The sequence below is a fragment of the Cheilinus undulatus genome, linkage group 14, assembly GCF_018320785.1.
Source record: "Cheilinus undulatus linkage group 14, ASM1832078v1, whole genome shotgun sequence".
In the NCBI taxonomy this organism is placed as follows: domain Eukaryota; kingdom Metazoa; phylum Chordata; class Actinopteri; order Labriformes; family Labridae; genus Cheilinus; species Cheilinus undulatus.
In genome coordinates, this window is record NC_054878.1 from 2,171,901 (window position 1) to 2,187,630 (window position 15,730).

Sequence of the window (15,730 nt, forward strand, 5' to 3'; positions counted from 1 at the left end):
CAGTACCTCTCAAAATATTAAGAATTCATTTTTTCTTAATCTAATTTTAAAAAAAATGGAAAATTTCAGGTCATCTAGATTCATTACACATAAAGTTAAATACATATTTAAAGTGTCTTCTCATCTTGATGCCTTCATACAGCTCATGGAAATCAAAAATAATCCCTACCTTTTGGTCTAGCATTTCATTGCATACTTAATGATGTTTCAAAAAGACATCACTCCCAGTTCTTTGTGTGCTTTATTTAGATGTAGCCTTGAGATCCCTCCAGCTTTGGGAAAAGTAAAGCTCATGTTGTCACATCATTTACCTCCTTAAAAGCCAGAGCCACTCCTATAAAGCCAGGAGAGGAGGGCAGAACTTCCTTCCAACCTGGGAGTGACACTTACTCCCCACATGACATCATGAGGGGAAAATCTGAGAACAGCGTGTTTTGGGGGGGTGGGGGTGCTTGAGAGGATTGTGGACAGGCCAGGGGTACATATTTTTGTTAGAATGCCTGAAAAGTAATTTTTGCATAATATGCCCCTTTAAATTCTGTAACCATTATAAAGCAGAAGCTTTTATTTCATTTGTGTACTTTTGCTTCTGATGTATGCTGCAAACAAAATAAATAATAGTGTTCAATTGAAAATCATAAAACAATGTCGAACAAGGAGCTCAAGACTAAAAGAGTCAGATTTTTTTGCCAGAAGTCTGACTTTATTCTCAGAATCCTCAATATAATCTCAAAATCCCAACTGTGATTTTAGAATTCTGACTTACATCCCAGAACTCTGAATGTGATCTCAGAATTCAGACTTCATCCTCACTGTTATCTCAGAGTTCTGACTTTAATCTCAGAGTTCTGACTTTTAATCTCAGAGTTCTGACTTTAATCTCAGAGTTCTGACTTTAATCTCAGAGTTCTGACTTTAATCTCAGAGTTCTGACTTTTAATCTCAGAGTTCTGACTTTTAATCTCAGAGTTCTGACTTTTAATCTCAGAGTTCTGACTTTAATCTCAGAGTTCTGACTTGAATCTCAGAGTTCTGACTTTAATCTCAAAGTTCTGACTTTTAATCTTGGAGTTCTGACTTTAATCTCAGTGTTCTGACTTTAATTCTCAGAGTTCTGACTTTTAATCTCAGAGTTCTAACTTTAATCTCAGAGTTCTAACTTTAATCTCAGAGTTCTAACTTTAATCTCAGAGTTCTAACTTTAATCTCAGAGTTCTAACTTTAATCTCAGAGTTCTAACTTTAATCTCAGAGTTCTAACTTTAATCTCAGAGTTCTAACTTTAATCTCAGAGTTCTAACTTAAATCTCAGTGTTTTAACTTTAATCTCAGAGTTCTAACTTTAATCTCAGAGTTCTAACTTTAATCTCAGAGTTCTAACTTTAATCTCAGAGTTCTAACTTTAATCTCAGAGTTCTAACTTTAATCTCAGAGTTCTAACTTTAATCTCAGAGTTCTAACTTTAATCTCAGAGTTCTGACTTTAATTCTCAGAGTTCTGACTTTAATTCTCAGAGTTCTGACTTTTAATCTCAGAGTTCTGACTTTAATCTCAGAGTTCTGACTTTAATTCTCAGAGTTCTGACTTTAATTCTCAGAGTTCTGACTTTTAATCTCAGAGTTCTGACTTTTAATCTCAGAGTTCTGACTTTAATCTCAGAGTTCTGACTTTTAATCTCAGAGTTCTGACTTTAATCTCAGAGTTCTAACTTTAATCTCAGAGTTCTGACTTTAATCTCAGAGTTCTAACTTTAATCTCAGAGTTCTGACTTTAATCTCAGAGTTCTGACTTTTAATCTCAGAGTTCTAACTTTAATCTCAGAGTTCTAACTTTAATCTCAGAGTTCTAACTTTAATCTCAGAGTTCTAACTTTAATCTCAGAGTTCTAACTTTAATCTCAGAGTTCTAACTTTAATCTCAGAGTTCTAACTTTAATCTCAGAGTTCTAACTTTAATCTCAGAGTTCTGACTTTTAATCTTAGAGTTCTGACTTTAATCTCAGAGTTCTGATTTTTAATCTTGGAGTTCTGACTTTAATCTCAGAGTTCTGACTTTAATCTCAGAGTTCTGACTTTAATCTCAGAGTTCTGACTTTTAATCTCAGAGTTCTGACTTTAATCTCAGAGTTCTAACTTTAATCTCAGAGTTCTAACTTTAATCTCAGAGTTCTAACTTTAATCTCAGAGTTCTAACTTTAATCTCAGAGTTCTAACTTTAATCTCAGAGTTCTAACTTTAATCTCAGAGTTCTAACTTTAATCTCAGAGTTCTAACTTTAATCTCAGAGTTCTAACTTTAATCTCAGAGTTCTAACTTTAATCTCAGAGTTCTAACTTTAATCTCAGAGTTCTAACTTTAATCTCAGAGTTCTGACTTTAATCTCAGAGTTCTGACTTTGAATCTTGGAGTTCTGACTTTAATCTCAGAGTTCTGACTTTAATCTCAGAGTTCTGACTTTAATCTCAGAGTTCTGACTTTTAATCTCAGAGTTCTGACTTTAATCTCAGAGTTCTGACTTTGAATCTTGGAGTTCTGACTTTAATCTCAGAGTTCTGACTTTAATCTCAGAGTTCTGACTTTGAATCTTGGAGTTCTGACTTTAATCTCAGAGTTCTGACTTTAATCTCAGAGTTCTGACTTTAATCTCAGTGTCCTTGCTATTATCTCAGAAGTAACAAAAGGATTTTTTTTCCCAATGACTCTCATTCTCCTCTGTATTTAGGTCATTCTAATCATGTATTCATACTCTGTTCATTTAAATCCTGTTTTACTTTCTGTTTTTGTGCGATTTTCATCACCTTAAAATTATTTTATCTCTGTCTTAACTTTAGAGATCCTGTTGCTAAGTGGCCTTAATGTTTTTGTTTGTTTTATTTGTTCTTCCTTGTTGTAAATTAAATGCAGCAGTTTACATTGTTGCCATGACAATAAAGCTACTTTATTTTATACAGCTATTCTATTTAAATGAGCCCCATTCGTGTCCTCCTCATGGATATCTATTGTGTTTTCCATTCATGAAGTTTATCTATTACTTTATTCTTAGGAATGTTACACCAACAGGAAGTGTCTCCATCTGTGAAAATGTAGTATTACCTTTGATCCAGAGGAGGGCGCTAATGCAGCATCTGTATGCTAGCAGCCTGAATAAGATTCAAGGTTCCAAATATGCTTTAATGGCATGGATGTCAATAATATAAATAATAATAATGACAATCACAACAATAATACTGATAATAATAAAATACTAAAAAAAAAGTTACTGACTATTATAAAAGATGTTATTGTATTAACATCTCTAATGTGGTGACATTCAGAAATAATGTAGAAAAAATGTATTAACCAACGAAGAAGAAAAGTAGACGATATTAAGAACAGGTGGCGTTATCGCAGACTTTGTATATTTATGTTTGTTTATTTGGTGTTAAGAAAGACACATTTATCTGGAGATGGATGGATATTTTTCTGTAAGATATTATTTCATCCATGATCAGAGCAATCCGCAGTGAAGGGGGGCGGTAATGCACCAAAGTGATGGATGGTTACCGCCGTAAACAAACGAAGAAGAAGAACAATAGACGACATTTCCGGGTTTACGCTAACATGCCAGTGTGCAAACGGTGTAGAGCAGCAGGGTGGTGTTATTTCGGTGTCTTCATCACTAATGGAAGTGTGGAAAATGTCAAAGTTTGAGGGAGTTATACCCGAAGAGGAGCAGCAGAGAGAAGGTGGGGTTTATTCCTATTAAGGAGTTTTCTGTGGATGTTTAATGGAGGTAGCATTTAGCTTTAGCAGTTAGCTAACGGTTACAGACGGACAAAGCTCGGTGTTAGCCTCAGCAGAATCACAGTTTACTGAACAGACGGACTCTTCTGTGTTTGTTTAAGATGATCACATGTCTGATGGTAGAGCTTCACACTAACAGCAATAATCAGGAGAAACTGTGGCTCATGGTTGACGAACTAATACTAAACTAGAATATTCTGTTTTAACCAAGAAGCATTCATACAGACACTCATTCAAAGAGCTCCATGGAGTTAAAACAGCGTTTCTTTTTGTTAAATCTACTTCTTTATTTGACTGTGACTATGCACAGAAAAACTGATTATATATAAACAGCACGTCACATAACATGGACTTTAATTTTTTATGCTAAATTGACATAAATATGCCAATTTCAGTGTATAATTCATCATATATGGTCATGAATATAAACGTTGTCAGTGGCTATAGGAATTCCCTGGAGTGGGACCATGCCTTGTTTATGTTTAAGAGCCCTAGGCTTTCAAAGGGTGAAAATAAATAAGTCATTTAGAAACACACTCTTTAGTTACCTGTTTTTGTTATATAGGGAAATTTTCTATACACATATATGCCCATGTATGTATGTTTTTATACATACATAACGATTAATCTATTAATTGATTGTTAACATTATAGATGCTGGAGTTGGCAGGTTTCTTCCAAACGCCCATCCCTACCTACCGGTTATGTTTCCTAAAAGAATAAAAAGAAGAGAGATTGGTAGTTCATACCCAAGTCTGAGCAGCAGGAGTGAAAACCATTGATATTTGACTTGTTGTATTATGTTCTAAGACTGATGAAAGCAATTTGAATACATTTTAAAATCAAGCTCTGTTTTTTGCCCATGTGATGTACAGATTTCTTGACATAAAAAATATGTATTTGTGTTTGAAATGACTTGAGCAAACCAAACTTTTTTTATTGAGTCAGAATGACCAGCAGCCCTTTCTATACGTTTTTTTTCCTTTCATAATACCTCTAAAAAACAAAAACATGGTTATTACTTGAATTAATACACTGGAGAACAGCTGATCTCCAGCTCAGTGAAGTCCTCTCTGTTTAATATCATATCAGTGGTCTCAGATGTATTGATTATGTCACCAAATCACTCTCATCAACACGTTATGGTGGTAAATCCCGTGAATAAAGGGGCTCTTGTTACACTGATAACTGAAGAGTTTTAACTCAAAAAAGTGTTTATTCTCAGGTCTGTTTGTGCTGCGTTTAGCGTTAGCATCTTAGCTAAACTTTAGTTATCCTTCCTTCATATAAAGTCCACATGACTTTTTCCTGAGGTGGAGAACTGTACCTGAAAGTCGTTTAGGCAGCAAACAGTGAAACACATCTAGCTACCTAGTGAGCACCTACGGGGAACAGAACTCTCATTTAAAGGTAAAAGGTCACCGCAGGTCGCGCAAGATTACAGATGCTGAGCCAGAGCATGGCGGAATGGGATATGAAAACAAGCAGCAATCAATGAACCAATCTCTAATGTTAAAACCGGTCCAAAGACCGGTTCGTGCCTCATTCTTACTGATCCAGGGCTCCGTGCACCGATGCACTCAGACCACTGACGTGAAGATCGGTTAACCGATAGATATGGGATTATCTTCACACCACTAATAACCAGTTATGTTTCTATAAAGTGTAAATAACAGTAGTTAGTCCCAAGACTGAACCCTGAGGGACTCCATTTTTGATGTCAAGATATTTAGAAGGAAAGACTGTAGAACTACACACTCTGTCTATTAATGATCATTTCTATGTCAGTTTCAATTTGATCAAGAGAAACATACAAAAATAAAGAAAGTAGAATTTATTGCTTCGTGTAAAAAAAAAAAGAAAACATGAATGTTTGATGATGTGCAAGAAAAACATCTCTGCTAAAATGCCTTAAACTGGTATTTTATCACACATTTCACATTTATGCAATTTGAAAATTGAAGGACATATTACGATTTAATCTAGAGTTATATTGGCTGCTCTGTCTTATTAAGTCCACTTTGACAGAGATACAGAGGGAGGCAGGGGCCCCTAGCTCAACCTCCAGGATGTAACTGTTTTCTTTATTGTATCCCACAGACTGCCCACAGTGTTTGGTGAGTAAAGAAGAGCAGCAGAAGAGGAGCCACAATCTGGACAAGGAGGACAGTGGGCACCCACACATTAAAGAGGAACAGGAGGAACTGTGGAGCAGTCAGGAGGGAGAGCAGCTTCAAGGACTGGAGGAGGATGACAACACCAAGTTCCCATTCACTGCTGTCATTGTAAAGAGTGAAGATGATGAAGAAACACCTCAGTCCTCACAGCTTTATGAGAGATGGGGTGAACAGATGGAAACAGGAGCTGATGGAGAGGACTGTGGAGGAGCAGAACCAGCCAGGAGCTCAGACCCAGAGACACATTTACAACCAGAGACTGTGGTCAAGACTGAAGACTCTTCAGAAGCTGAGACTGAAGACAGTGAAGATTGGAGGGAGACCAGAGAACATCAGTCAGATTCAAACTCTTTAGAAAACATAAACAATGAACAACAGAAGACTAGTCCAAAATCACACAGCTGCTCTGAGTGTGGTAAAACATTCAAAACAAAACATAATCTGAACACACACATGAGAATTCACACGGGAGACAAACCCTTCAGCTGCTCTGTTTGTAGTAAAAGTTTTAATCTTAAAGGAAACATGACCAAACACATGTGAGTGTGATAAAATATTCAATAATAAATCCAATCTGACCAGACACATGACAATTCACCGAGGAGAGAAAGCCTTTAGCTGCCCTGACTGTGGTAAAAGGTTTAACCATAAGCAGAGTCTTGCACTTCACATGGCACATCACATTGTGGAGAAACCCTTCAGCTACTGTGGTTTGAATAAAAAATTTACATGGACAAATCCATTACAACAAGACAAGTGTGTTGAGGTCCAAACTTCAGAGCTTCATCAAACCCAAACTGAGGCGAAAAGAGAGGGAGCAAAAGGAGGAGACGGAGAGGACTGCGGAGGAGCAGATCCAGCCAGGAACTCAGATCCAGAGAGACATTTAGAACCAGAGACTGAAGACAAGACTGAAAACTGTTCTAAAGCTGAGACTGGAGACAGTGAGGATAACCACATTAAAAAGAAGATGCCAATGACTGATGGGAAATCACACAGCTGCCCTCAATGTGGTAAAACGTTCAAAAAGAGCCATGATATGATCCAACACATGAGGGTTCACACAGGAATTAAACCCTTCAGCCATTCTATTTGTGGCAAAAGATTTAACCAAAACACTAATTTGAAGAAACACACGTTAGTTCACACAGACGGTAAACATTTCAGCTGTTTTGTTTGCAGCAAAAGATTTAACCAAAAAGAGAACTTGACCAGACACATGTCCTTTCATAGACGCTCTAAATATGGGAAAGGTTTTAACCAAAAGTCAACTCTTACTACAAACATAAGAATTCACCTGGGGGAGAAACCATACAGCTGTGAAAAGTGCAGTAAAAGATTTAATAAGAAATCCAATCTAACTAGACACATAAGAGTTCACAGATCAGAGAAACCCTTTAGCTGTCCTGATTGTGGTAAAAGATTTAACTTCAAACAAAGTTTAACACTTCACCTGGCCCATCACAGAGGGAAGAAACCTTTCAGCTGCCATATTTGTGATCAGATATTCTTATGGCCTAAACAGTTAATAAGCCACAAATGTGTTGGAGGTCTAGCATCAAAGCTTTATCAAACCCAAGCTAAAGAAGAAAAAGAGGCAGAAGAGGACTGTGGAGGAGCAAAGCTAGAACAACATTTACAACCAGAAACTGAAGACAAGACTGGAGACTCCTCTGAAACTGAGACTGATGGGAGGAACACTGACGAGCATCATTCAGGTTCAAAATCTGTGGAAATCACCAAAAACAAAAAACCAATCACTGATGAGAAATCACATATCTGCTCTGGGTGTGGTAAAATATTCAAAAAGAAAGCAAATCTGACCAGACACATGAGAATTCACACAGGAGACAAACCCTTCAGCTGCTCTTTTTGCAATAAAAGATTCAATCAAAAAAGTGCTCTGACCAGACACGTTAGAATTCACACAGGAGAGAACCCTTTCAGCTGCTCCGTTTGCAGCAAAACTTTCAATCAGAAAGGGGTTCTGACCAAACACATGTTGGTTCACTCAAGAGAGAAACCTTTCAGCTGCTCTCAATGTGGTAAAACATTTAAACAGAAATGCAGTTTGACACTTCACATGGCACACCACATAGTGGAGAAACCCTTCAGCTATGTTATCTTTAATCAAAGATTTCCATTGTCCAATCATTTAAGGGAAGGACAGTCTTCAGCTCAACAAAACCAAACCGAGGAGAAAAAGGTGGCAGAAACAGGAGCTGATGGAGAGGAGTGTGGAGGAGCAAAGTCAGTATGAGACAAACAGAATACTTGTAGCTGAGGATTAGCTCATAGTGAAAAAATAAAAAAGAATTCTGAAATTTATGGAAGCCTATTTCCAAAATTTAAAGGGAAAAATACAATTATGTAATTATTAAAAACAAATCATAAATTGAAAATCTGAGCTAGAAGGTCATAATTATGAGATACAAAGTGGAGATTTTGAGACAAATTTGTCTTTATTGATAAAAAAAAAAAACAGTGAAATTATATGACAGCACATCATGATTATATATATATATATATATATCATAATTTTGATCTTTATGTCATGTTTTTTTCACTCAACTTTGATTTTTAAAAGTTTCATAATTATGATCTTTTTCATCATTTCAACCTTTTGTCCCCTCATTCCACTTTTTTTTCTTCAGAAGTCTGACTTTTTAACTCGAATGCCTTTTTTCAATTACTGCAGATTTGTATCTAATTATAACTTTTTATCTCATAGTCTCAACTTTTTATCTCATCGTGGCTTACTTCAGCATAACTTTGACTTTTTACCTCATAGTTATAACTTCCTTTCTCATAACTTCGACTTCCTTTGTCATTACAGACCAAGATTTTTTTAACATTACCTAACTTCTAGATTTTTTTAAGTGGTGGAAATGGGCTTGTGTAGAAAGGCACAAATAAGTATCAAAAGAAAAAAAGATTGTAATACTGAAAGAGAAATGTTGAATGGTTCAGAATGGCCTTCTATGATGCTAATAATAACTGAATGATAATTGAATTGAATTAAACAACTTTTGTTAAAACAATGAAAACCTAATAAAGTGATATGCACAGTTTATGTCTACATGAACATTAAAATCATTTTCTGTTTTGGTACATCTGTAGTTGATGATGTGTGTGTGTGTGTTTGTGTGTGTGTGTTGGGGGGTTATACATTGTTTTTTAACAGTTAGAAGAGTTAGAGTAAAAAGAAATTTCACATTTATTATTTACAAATTAAGTACAAATTATAAATCTTAGTTTTGTTAAAATCCGTGTAGTAGAGTTTGTCGCTCAGTAAGTTTCTCTCTGATTTGTTTTCTGAATCCCAAGTATTTTATTGAATATATATTATCAATATACCATTCTATTTAGAAGCGATGCTTTCTATTCATGTTCAGTCTTTCATCAAGAAACGATTTCTATTCATTTGAAATATTTACAGTTAGTCCCTCAGATTTCCAGGTGTTGTTTCCTCAGGTTTAATAGAGATGGAACATGAACAACAAATCCAGAGGAGGGTGGTAGTGTAACTTTAAGGACGCCTATCAACTCTAAGAACCAACGAAGAAGAAGTTAAAGAGGGGTAATTTCCGGGTTTGTAGGCACTTCCATGGCTAGCATGTGTGTCTGTGCTAACGTTAAAGGTTTAAAGAGTATTTAAGTAAAAATCGGTCGTCGTTTAGTTTTATTTGACACTTGGGTGTTTGGGAAATGTCCGAGCTTCACCGAGAGGAGAATCAGCAGAGAGCAGGTGGGTTTTATTCACATTATTGTGAACGAGTTCTCTGTTAATGGTTCTGTTAGCCTTTAGCTTTAGCATTTAACTAACGTTCACGGTGTTAGCATCAGTTAGCTCCTGATACGAGCATCACAGGGTTTACCGGACTAACAGACTCTTTAGTGGCTGATAACTAATGATTGTTTCTGACAGAGCTTCATATTATTAGTGAAAATCAGAGGTGAAAGGTCATTCTGATGCACATTTCATGAACACGAGTGTTTAAACAGAAGTTTTTTTATAAAGCAGCTTTCAGACATGAAACTAAAAACTTAAGAGTAGATACAGACAGAGCAATACAAATGTTGAAATGAAAACAAATAGAGCGAAATCATATTCAAATAAAAGTAAACTTTTCTAATATATAGTAAAGGTGCACACCTGACCCTAGATTATATTATATAATGGTTATCTCTACTCATAAGGACTGAAAGAGGGCTGACAAACTCTGCTTTTGCCTGGGAGGCCATCGAGCCCATCTACATAACACTGTCTTTTTTTTTTTTTTTTTTTTTTTTTTGAAACACCACTTTTTAAAGTATGAGAAAACGTCAGAATATTAATATTGAAGTCAGATCTGGAAAAAAAAAGAAAAAAATTCAGAATTCTGGCTTTAAGTGTTGTCAGAGTTGTGGCATTTTCTCAGAATTTAAAAATAAGTTGTGTTTCAAAATAAAAATTAAAAAAATCATCAGTCGTAATCTTCTTGTGTACCCATCGATCTCACACCCCAGTGAACAGCCAGGGTTAAAATATTCAGTAGGTAAGTGGAAAAATGAAGTATGAAGTAAGTTAAGGCTGGGCAATAAGTCAAAATAATAGATGAAATTATAATAACTCCTACCACAGCAATATTTCTTTAACCTAAAATGTGTCAAAGTACCAGTTTAATACTGTATTTTTCAGCAGAGATGTTATGCTCTATGCATTATGCAACCATTCAAGTGCCATTTTTTCCAAAACAGTGAGAAAAAAAATCCTGCTTTACTTAGTTTTGAACAAGTTTTTTCTGATTAAATATGAGACTGGCATAAAAAATGAGCACTCCCTTCTATACAGTAATTTATACTGCATTTGCAATCTGTGTCAAAATAATCTCAATAAGACATTTTTTCAAAGTTGTTCAGCCCAACTTTGAAGGTGGCAGGGAAAAAGCTGGAGATCCACCCTGCTGCAGTCAGAAAGTCCAGCCCTCTAGGCAAGTTTAAGACCTGGTTGTACCAGCAAGCTTTTTTATAATCCTGGGGCCTCTGCTTTTTATGAAGTCTGTGTTTCAACAGCTGAGGGGTCTGAGCAGAAGATCTGTCAGTACTTCTGAGGTGGCTTTGCTGTCCCAGGAGTCAATGGGTCCACTTCTTCACCAACCGTTCAAAGTTGTTCCTAATACACTTTTACATAATTTTTAAGAAGATTCTCATATTCACCAAATTTCACCAGAGCACTCTGACCAACATTTGATATGAGAGCGTATTATATGCTTAATTTAATCATCAGTGCTTAAATATTCTAGATGGAGACATACACAATAAAATAACATTTTTAATTCTAGGGGCGACAGTGGCTCAGTGGGTAGAGTTGATCCTCAGCTCCTGCAGTCACATGTTGTTGATGTGTCCTTGGGCAAGATACTCAACCACATTGCCATTCTTTTTACCAGTTCTATTTTACTGCATTTTATCAGAGAGACACTTTAAACTAAGAAAATACGCTACGGGAGAGACAGTCGGTCTTTATATAAACTACAAATAAAACAGAATAAATATACAAATCTCCCGGCTTTCGAGGCACAAGCCTTAAGCACTAACTGGATGAAGAAAGACACCAAAGGCTCACCCTTACTTTACCCAATAAGCATAATCAACAACAAGAGCTCTAACAAAGAAACTGGTGTGGCCGGTTGGAATCTGAATGTGCCGGGGTTCCCCCTGCTGCTGTGGTGATGTCACTTCAGTCTTTAAATCACACACTCTGCCACAGCCTATCACCACTCCACATGGGAACTAAGCAGTAGAGATGCAACATCTTGCTATTGGAGGACAGCCCCTCCCACAATGCATTGCATGTAAACATTACCCTCAATAAATATGGCACTACCCACCGAAGACAGCCAAAGTTCATGATCGAAAATGGATTAAAAATGGACAAAAAAACGCTTATTATCAGATCTAACACCGTGGATTTAACCTTTAAAGACCCCAAAAAGTCACCAAAGTTCCGAGCTCGCTAGAACGGCGTTCTTAAGGGCTACAGAGACCTCAAGGGTAGAAAACAAACAGTAAAATGGTCAGCTTTCAGAGGAAAAAAGAGTGTCTATGACATATGGTTCAAAAGTTACCAAGCAATTTACAAAGGGGTGTGTTTGTAGCACGGATCCGTGCCGCATGAGCTCTAAGGGTTAAGCAGCCAATAAGTGGCAGGTAATGGCACGCCTAATTAGGTAGATAGACACCAAACTCGTGACCCAGAGATTCAGCACTCACACACACACACACACACACACACACACACACACACACAAACACTGCAGGCACAGCCAGTTTGGGGCATATACAAGTTACAACAAACAACAACAAAATTGGTTACATTACAACTGCAGCCATAACAATACCTATTAATTTTGGTTTCTACTGTGTCATACAGATGACCAGCAACTGCTGGTGAATACAGAAGAGCTTCCCCCTGAGAGGCAGAAGTGGAGCCCCAGTCTTGACCAGGAGGACTCTGGGCCCCCACATATTAAAGAGGAACAGGAGGAACTGTGGAGCAGTCAGGAGGGAGAGCAGCTCCAAGGACTGGAGGAGGATGACAACACCAAGTTCCCATTCACTGTTGTCATTGTAAAGAGTGAAGATGATGAAGAAACACCTCAGTCCTCACAGCTTCATCAGGGACAAAGTCAACAGATGGAAACAGGAGCTGATGGAGAGGACTGTGGAGGAGCAGAACCAGCCAGGAGCTTGGATCCAGAAACACATTTACAACCAGAGACTGAGGTCAAGACTGAAAACTTTTCAGACGCTGAGACTGATGACAGTGAAGATTGGAGGGAGAAGAGAGATCATCAGTCAGGTTCAAACTCTGTGGAAAAAAATCAGAATAAGCTATTGGATACTCATGTTGTTGATGACAGGCCATATATCTGCTCTGAGTGTGGTAAAACATTCAGAACAAGACAGGATCTGACCAGACACATAAGAATTCATACAGGAGAGAAACCCTTCAGCTGCTCTTTTTGCAGTAAAAGATTTACCCAAAAAGGGAGTCTGACCACTCACATCTTAGTGCACACAGGAGAGAAACCCTTCACTTGCTCGGTGTGCAGTAAAACATTCAAAACTACTCAGCATCTTACTCAACACATTAGAATTCATACAGGAGAGAAACCCTACAGCTGCTCTGTGTGTGGTATAAGAATCAATGTTAAAGGAAATCTTACCAAACACATGCGAATTCATACAGGTGAGAAGCCCTTTAGCTGCTCCGAATGTGGTAAAAGATTTAACAGAAAAGGAAGTTTGAATACTCACATGTTAGTTCACACAGCAGAGAAACCCTTCAGCTGCTCTATATGTGATAAAACATTCATTCAAAAATCTGTTCTTACCCTCCATATGGCACATCACAGAGGGGAGAAACCATATTACTGTGGTGTTTGTGATCAAAGCTTCTCATGGCATTCACAGTTAAAAAGGCACAAGTGTGTTGGAGGTCAGGCTTCAGAGCTTTATCAGACCCAAACTAAGGAGAAAAGAGGGGCAGGAACAGGAACTGATGGAGAGGACTGTGGAGGAACAGAACCAGCCAGGAACTCTGATCCAGAGAGACATTTACAACCAGAGACTGAAAATAAACCTGATCACAGTAATAATGACTGGCAGGATATGAGAAATCCTCACTTAGGTGCAAAGACTGTGAAAAACAAAAAACTTCAGAGACGAATTATAAATAAGCCTTTGCTTAGCTGTTCTGTTTGTGGTAAAACATTCAAAAAGAAATGGGATCTGACCAGACACATGAGAATACACACAGGAGAGAAACCCTTCTGCTGCTCTGTTTGTAGAAAAAGATTTAACCAATCAGGGCATCTGACTGAACACATGATGATTCACACAGGAGAGAAATCCTTCAGCTGCACTGACTGTAATAAAAGGTTTTCCCAAAAGTCAAATCTGATACATCACATGGCCATTCACAGAGGGAAGAAATGCTTTCGCTGCTCTGACTGTGGTAAACGGTATAACCTTAAAGGACATGCAACCACTCAAATGATTGTTCATATGGAAGAGAAACCCTTCAGCTGCTCTAAATGTGGTAAACAATTTTGAGAAAAAGGGCGTGATCAGATACATCGCAGTTAAGAAACCATTTGGCTGCTCTGTTTGCAGTAAAAGATTCAAAGTGAATCCTGAACCTATAAAAGCATTTTTACCTTATTAGATCAACACTGTTATCTTTTACTTGTATTTCATTAAAAAAAACACATTTGGGTTCTACATCTTTGAACATTTAAAAATACAAATTCCCACGTAAGCCTCCATTGTTGTATATACTGCATTGCACTTGATGTCAAATGGCTGCTTGATCTTGTCCTGCATATGCTTTCCCTACACAACTGCCATCTACGAGCCCTTTACACCCAAATCTGTCCATGGTGTCAGTGAAGAGGACCATAATGAACTTAGCATGTAGATTAGAGTTAATTCAAGCAGGAAAGAATGTGACTAATGTTGGTACAAGACTGGCTTGCTCTAAGTGCTTCAAGATATGATGCTGCCTGACCAATAAGGGCTCAGTAAGTTAGGAATGAACTTCCAATTCCTGAAAACAAATTGGAAATTTGGGTTTTTTCAATGAATCACCAGAGTGAAGCAAATATTTGATGTTATTCTTGTTAATGGTGAATCAAAGTTTGATCTTTGTAAATAATATCCTAAAGAGTGGGCTGAACAGACCTTGTGTCACCTTCTGATTTTATGCTTTGTTAATAAAAAGATGTTGAGTGGTTGGTTTGATTGGATGATTTATTGGTTGATTGATTGACATTTTCTGTTCCTCAGCTGCTTCCTCGTCCTCTTCTCTTTGTGAATTATATGCACCACATGGCAGCATGATTTGAAAACGCTCCAAGTTCTGTCTTGAAAACATGTTTTGGTTTTGGTATTTTAAACTCTTTAGTCATTTTACGCCAAACTGCTTTCTACTGTTTTTTTTAATCTGTCAAATTAGTTTGGATGTAGTTTTATTAATTGATGTACCATTGACAAAGCTGGACTCTAACTGAAATGTTTAAACTGGTCTGAGGCATGTCTGTCCTTTGCCTGTTAGTTCCTGTCTAGATGCCGCTCCATAAGGAGCCAACAGGCTATGTTCCCCTGGTTAATCAGGAGCCCGATTAACCACAGGAACATAGCCTGTTGGTTTCCAATAAAACAGTTTTTTTTTTTTTTTTTTTTTATAAAAGTAACATCCTGTGCAGTCAATAGAAATTAAAGTGACACGTGTTAATGTACAGTGACATGGTACACTTATTAAAATATATACGTACAGTGCTTAACAAATTTATTAGACCACCACCCAAAGTAAGGTTTATGCCACAGCTGCCCTAAATTAACAGCACTGGTAATTACCAACATCATTTTTGATGTTTCTGCAATGGTTAATACACCAATATGTAGAAGCTCTTTAACCCAAATGATATTTTTAATGCTAAAATATCATTATTATTGTTATCTATGAACTTTATGAATTTTCAAATTGACTGATTTACAAAAAAAAAACTGAGAAATAGTAAAGCACATTAATATTTCTTGAATATAATATTAACTTTAATATGTCAAATTCTAATTGTTCACTTGCATTCCTGAACAGAAAAATGAGTTTTAGTGGTTGAATGTTATGCTCGATTCATTTCTGACTTCTCAGAGAAGTCCAGTGAGCCGGCTCAGATTTGGGTATAAAAAGGTGAATTCAGTTTGAAATTTCTCATTCCTGTTCAAA

At 36.9% G+C, this 15,730-nt stretch overlaps 2 protein-coding genes across 2 annotated transcripts; both read left to right on the top strand.

Moving 5' to 3' along the window:
* The first annotated feature begins 3,592 nt into the window (after positions 1–3,592).
* Positions 3,593–6,501, top strand: LOC121521956 (zinc finger and SCAN domain-containing protein 21-like). Its single transcript, XM_041806175.1, has 2 exons — positions 3,593–3,723; positions 5,882–6,501. Exons 1-2 carry the CDS (start codon positions 3,660–3,662, stop codon positions 6,499–6,501), a joined length of 684 nt encoding a protein of 227 aa, XP_041662109.1. The 5' UTR covers positions 3,593–3,659.
* Positions 6,502–9,562: 3,061 nt separating this feature from the next.
* On the top strand, positions 9,563–14,675 carry LOC121521955 (gastrula zinc finger protein XlCGF57.1-like). Its single transcript, XM_041806174.1, has 2 exons — positions 9,563–9,706; positions 12,374–14,675. Exons 1-2 carry the CDS (start codon positions 9,667–9,669, stop codon positions 14,056–14,058), a joined length of 1,725 nt encoding a protein of 574 aa, XP_041662108.1. The 5' UTR covers positions 9,563–9,666; the 3' UTR covers positions 14,059–14,675.
* The last annotated feature ends 1,055 nt before the right edge of the window (positions 14,676–15,730 follow it).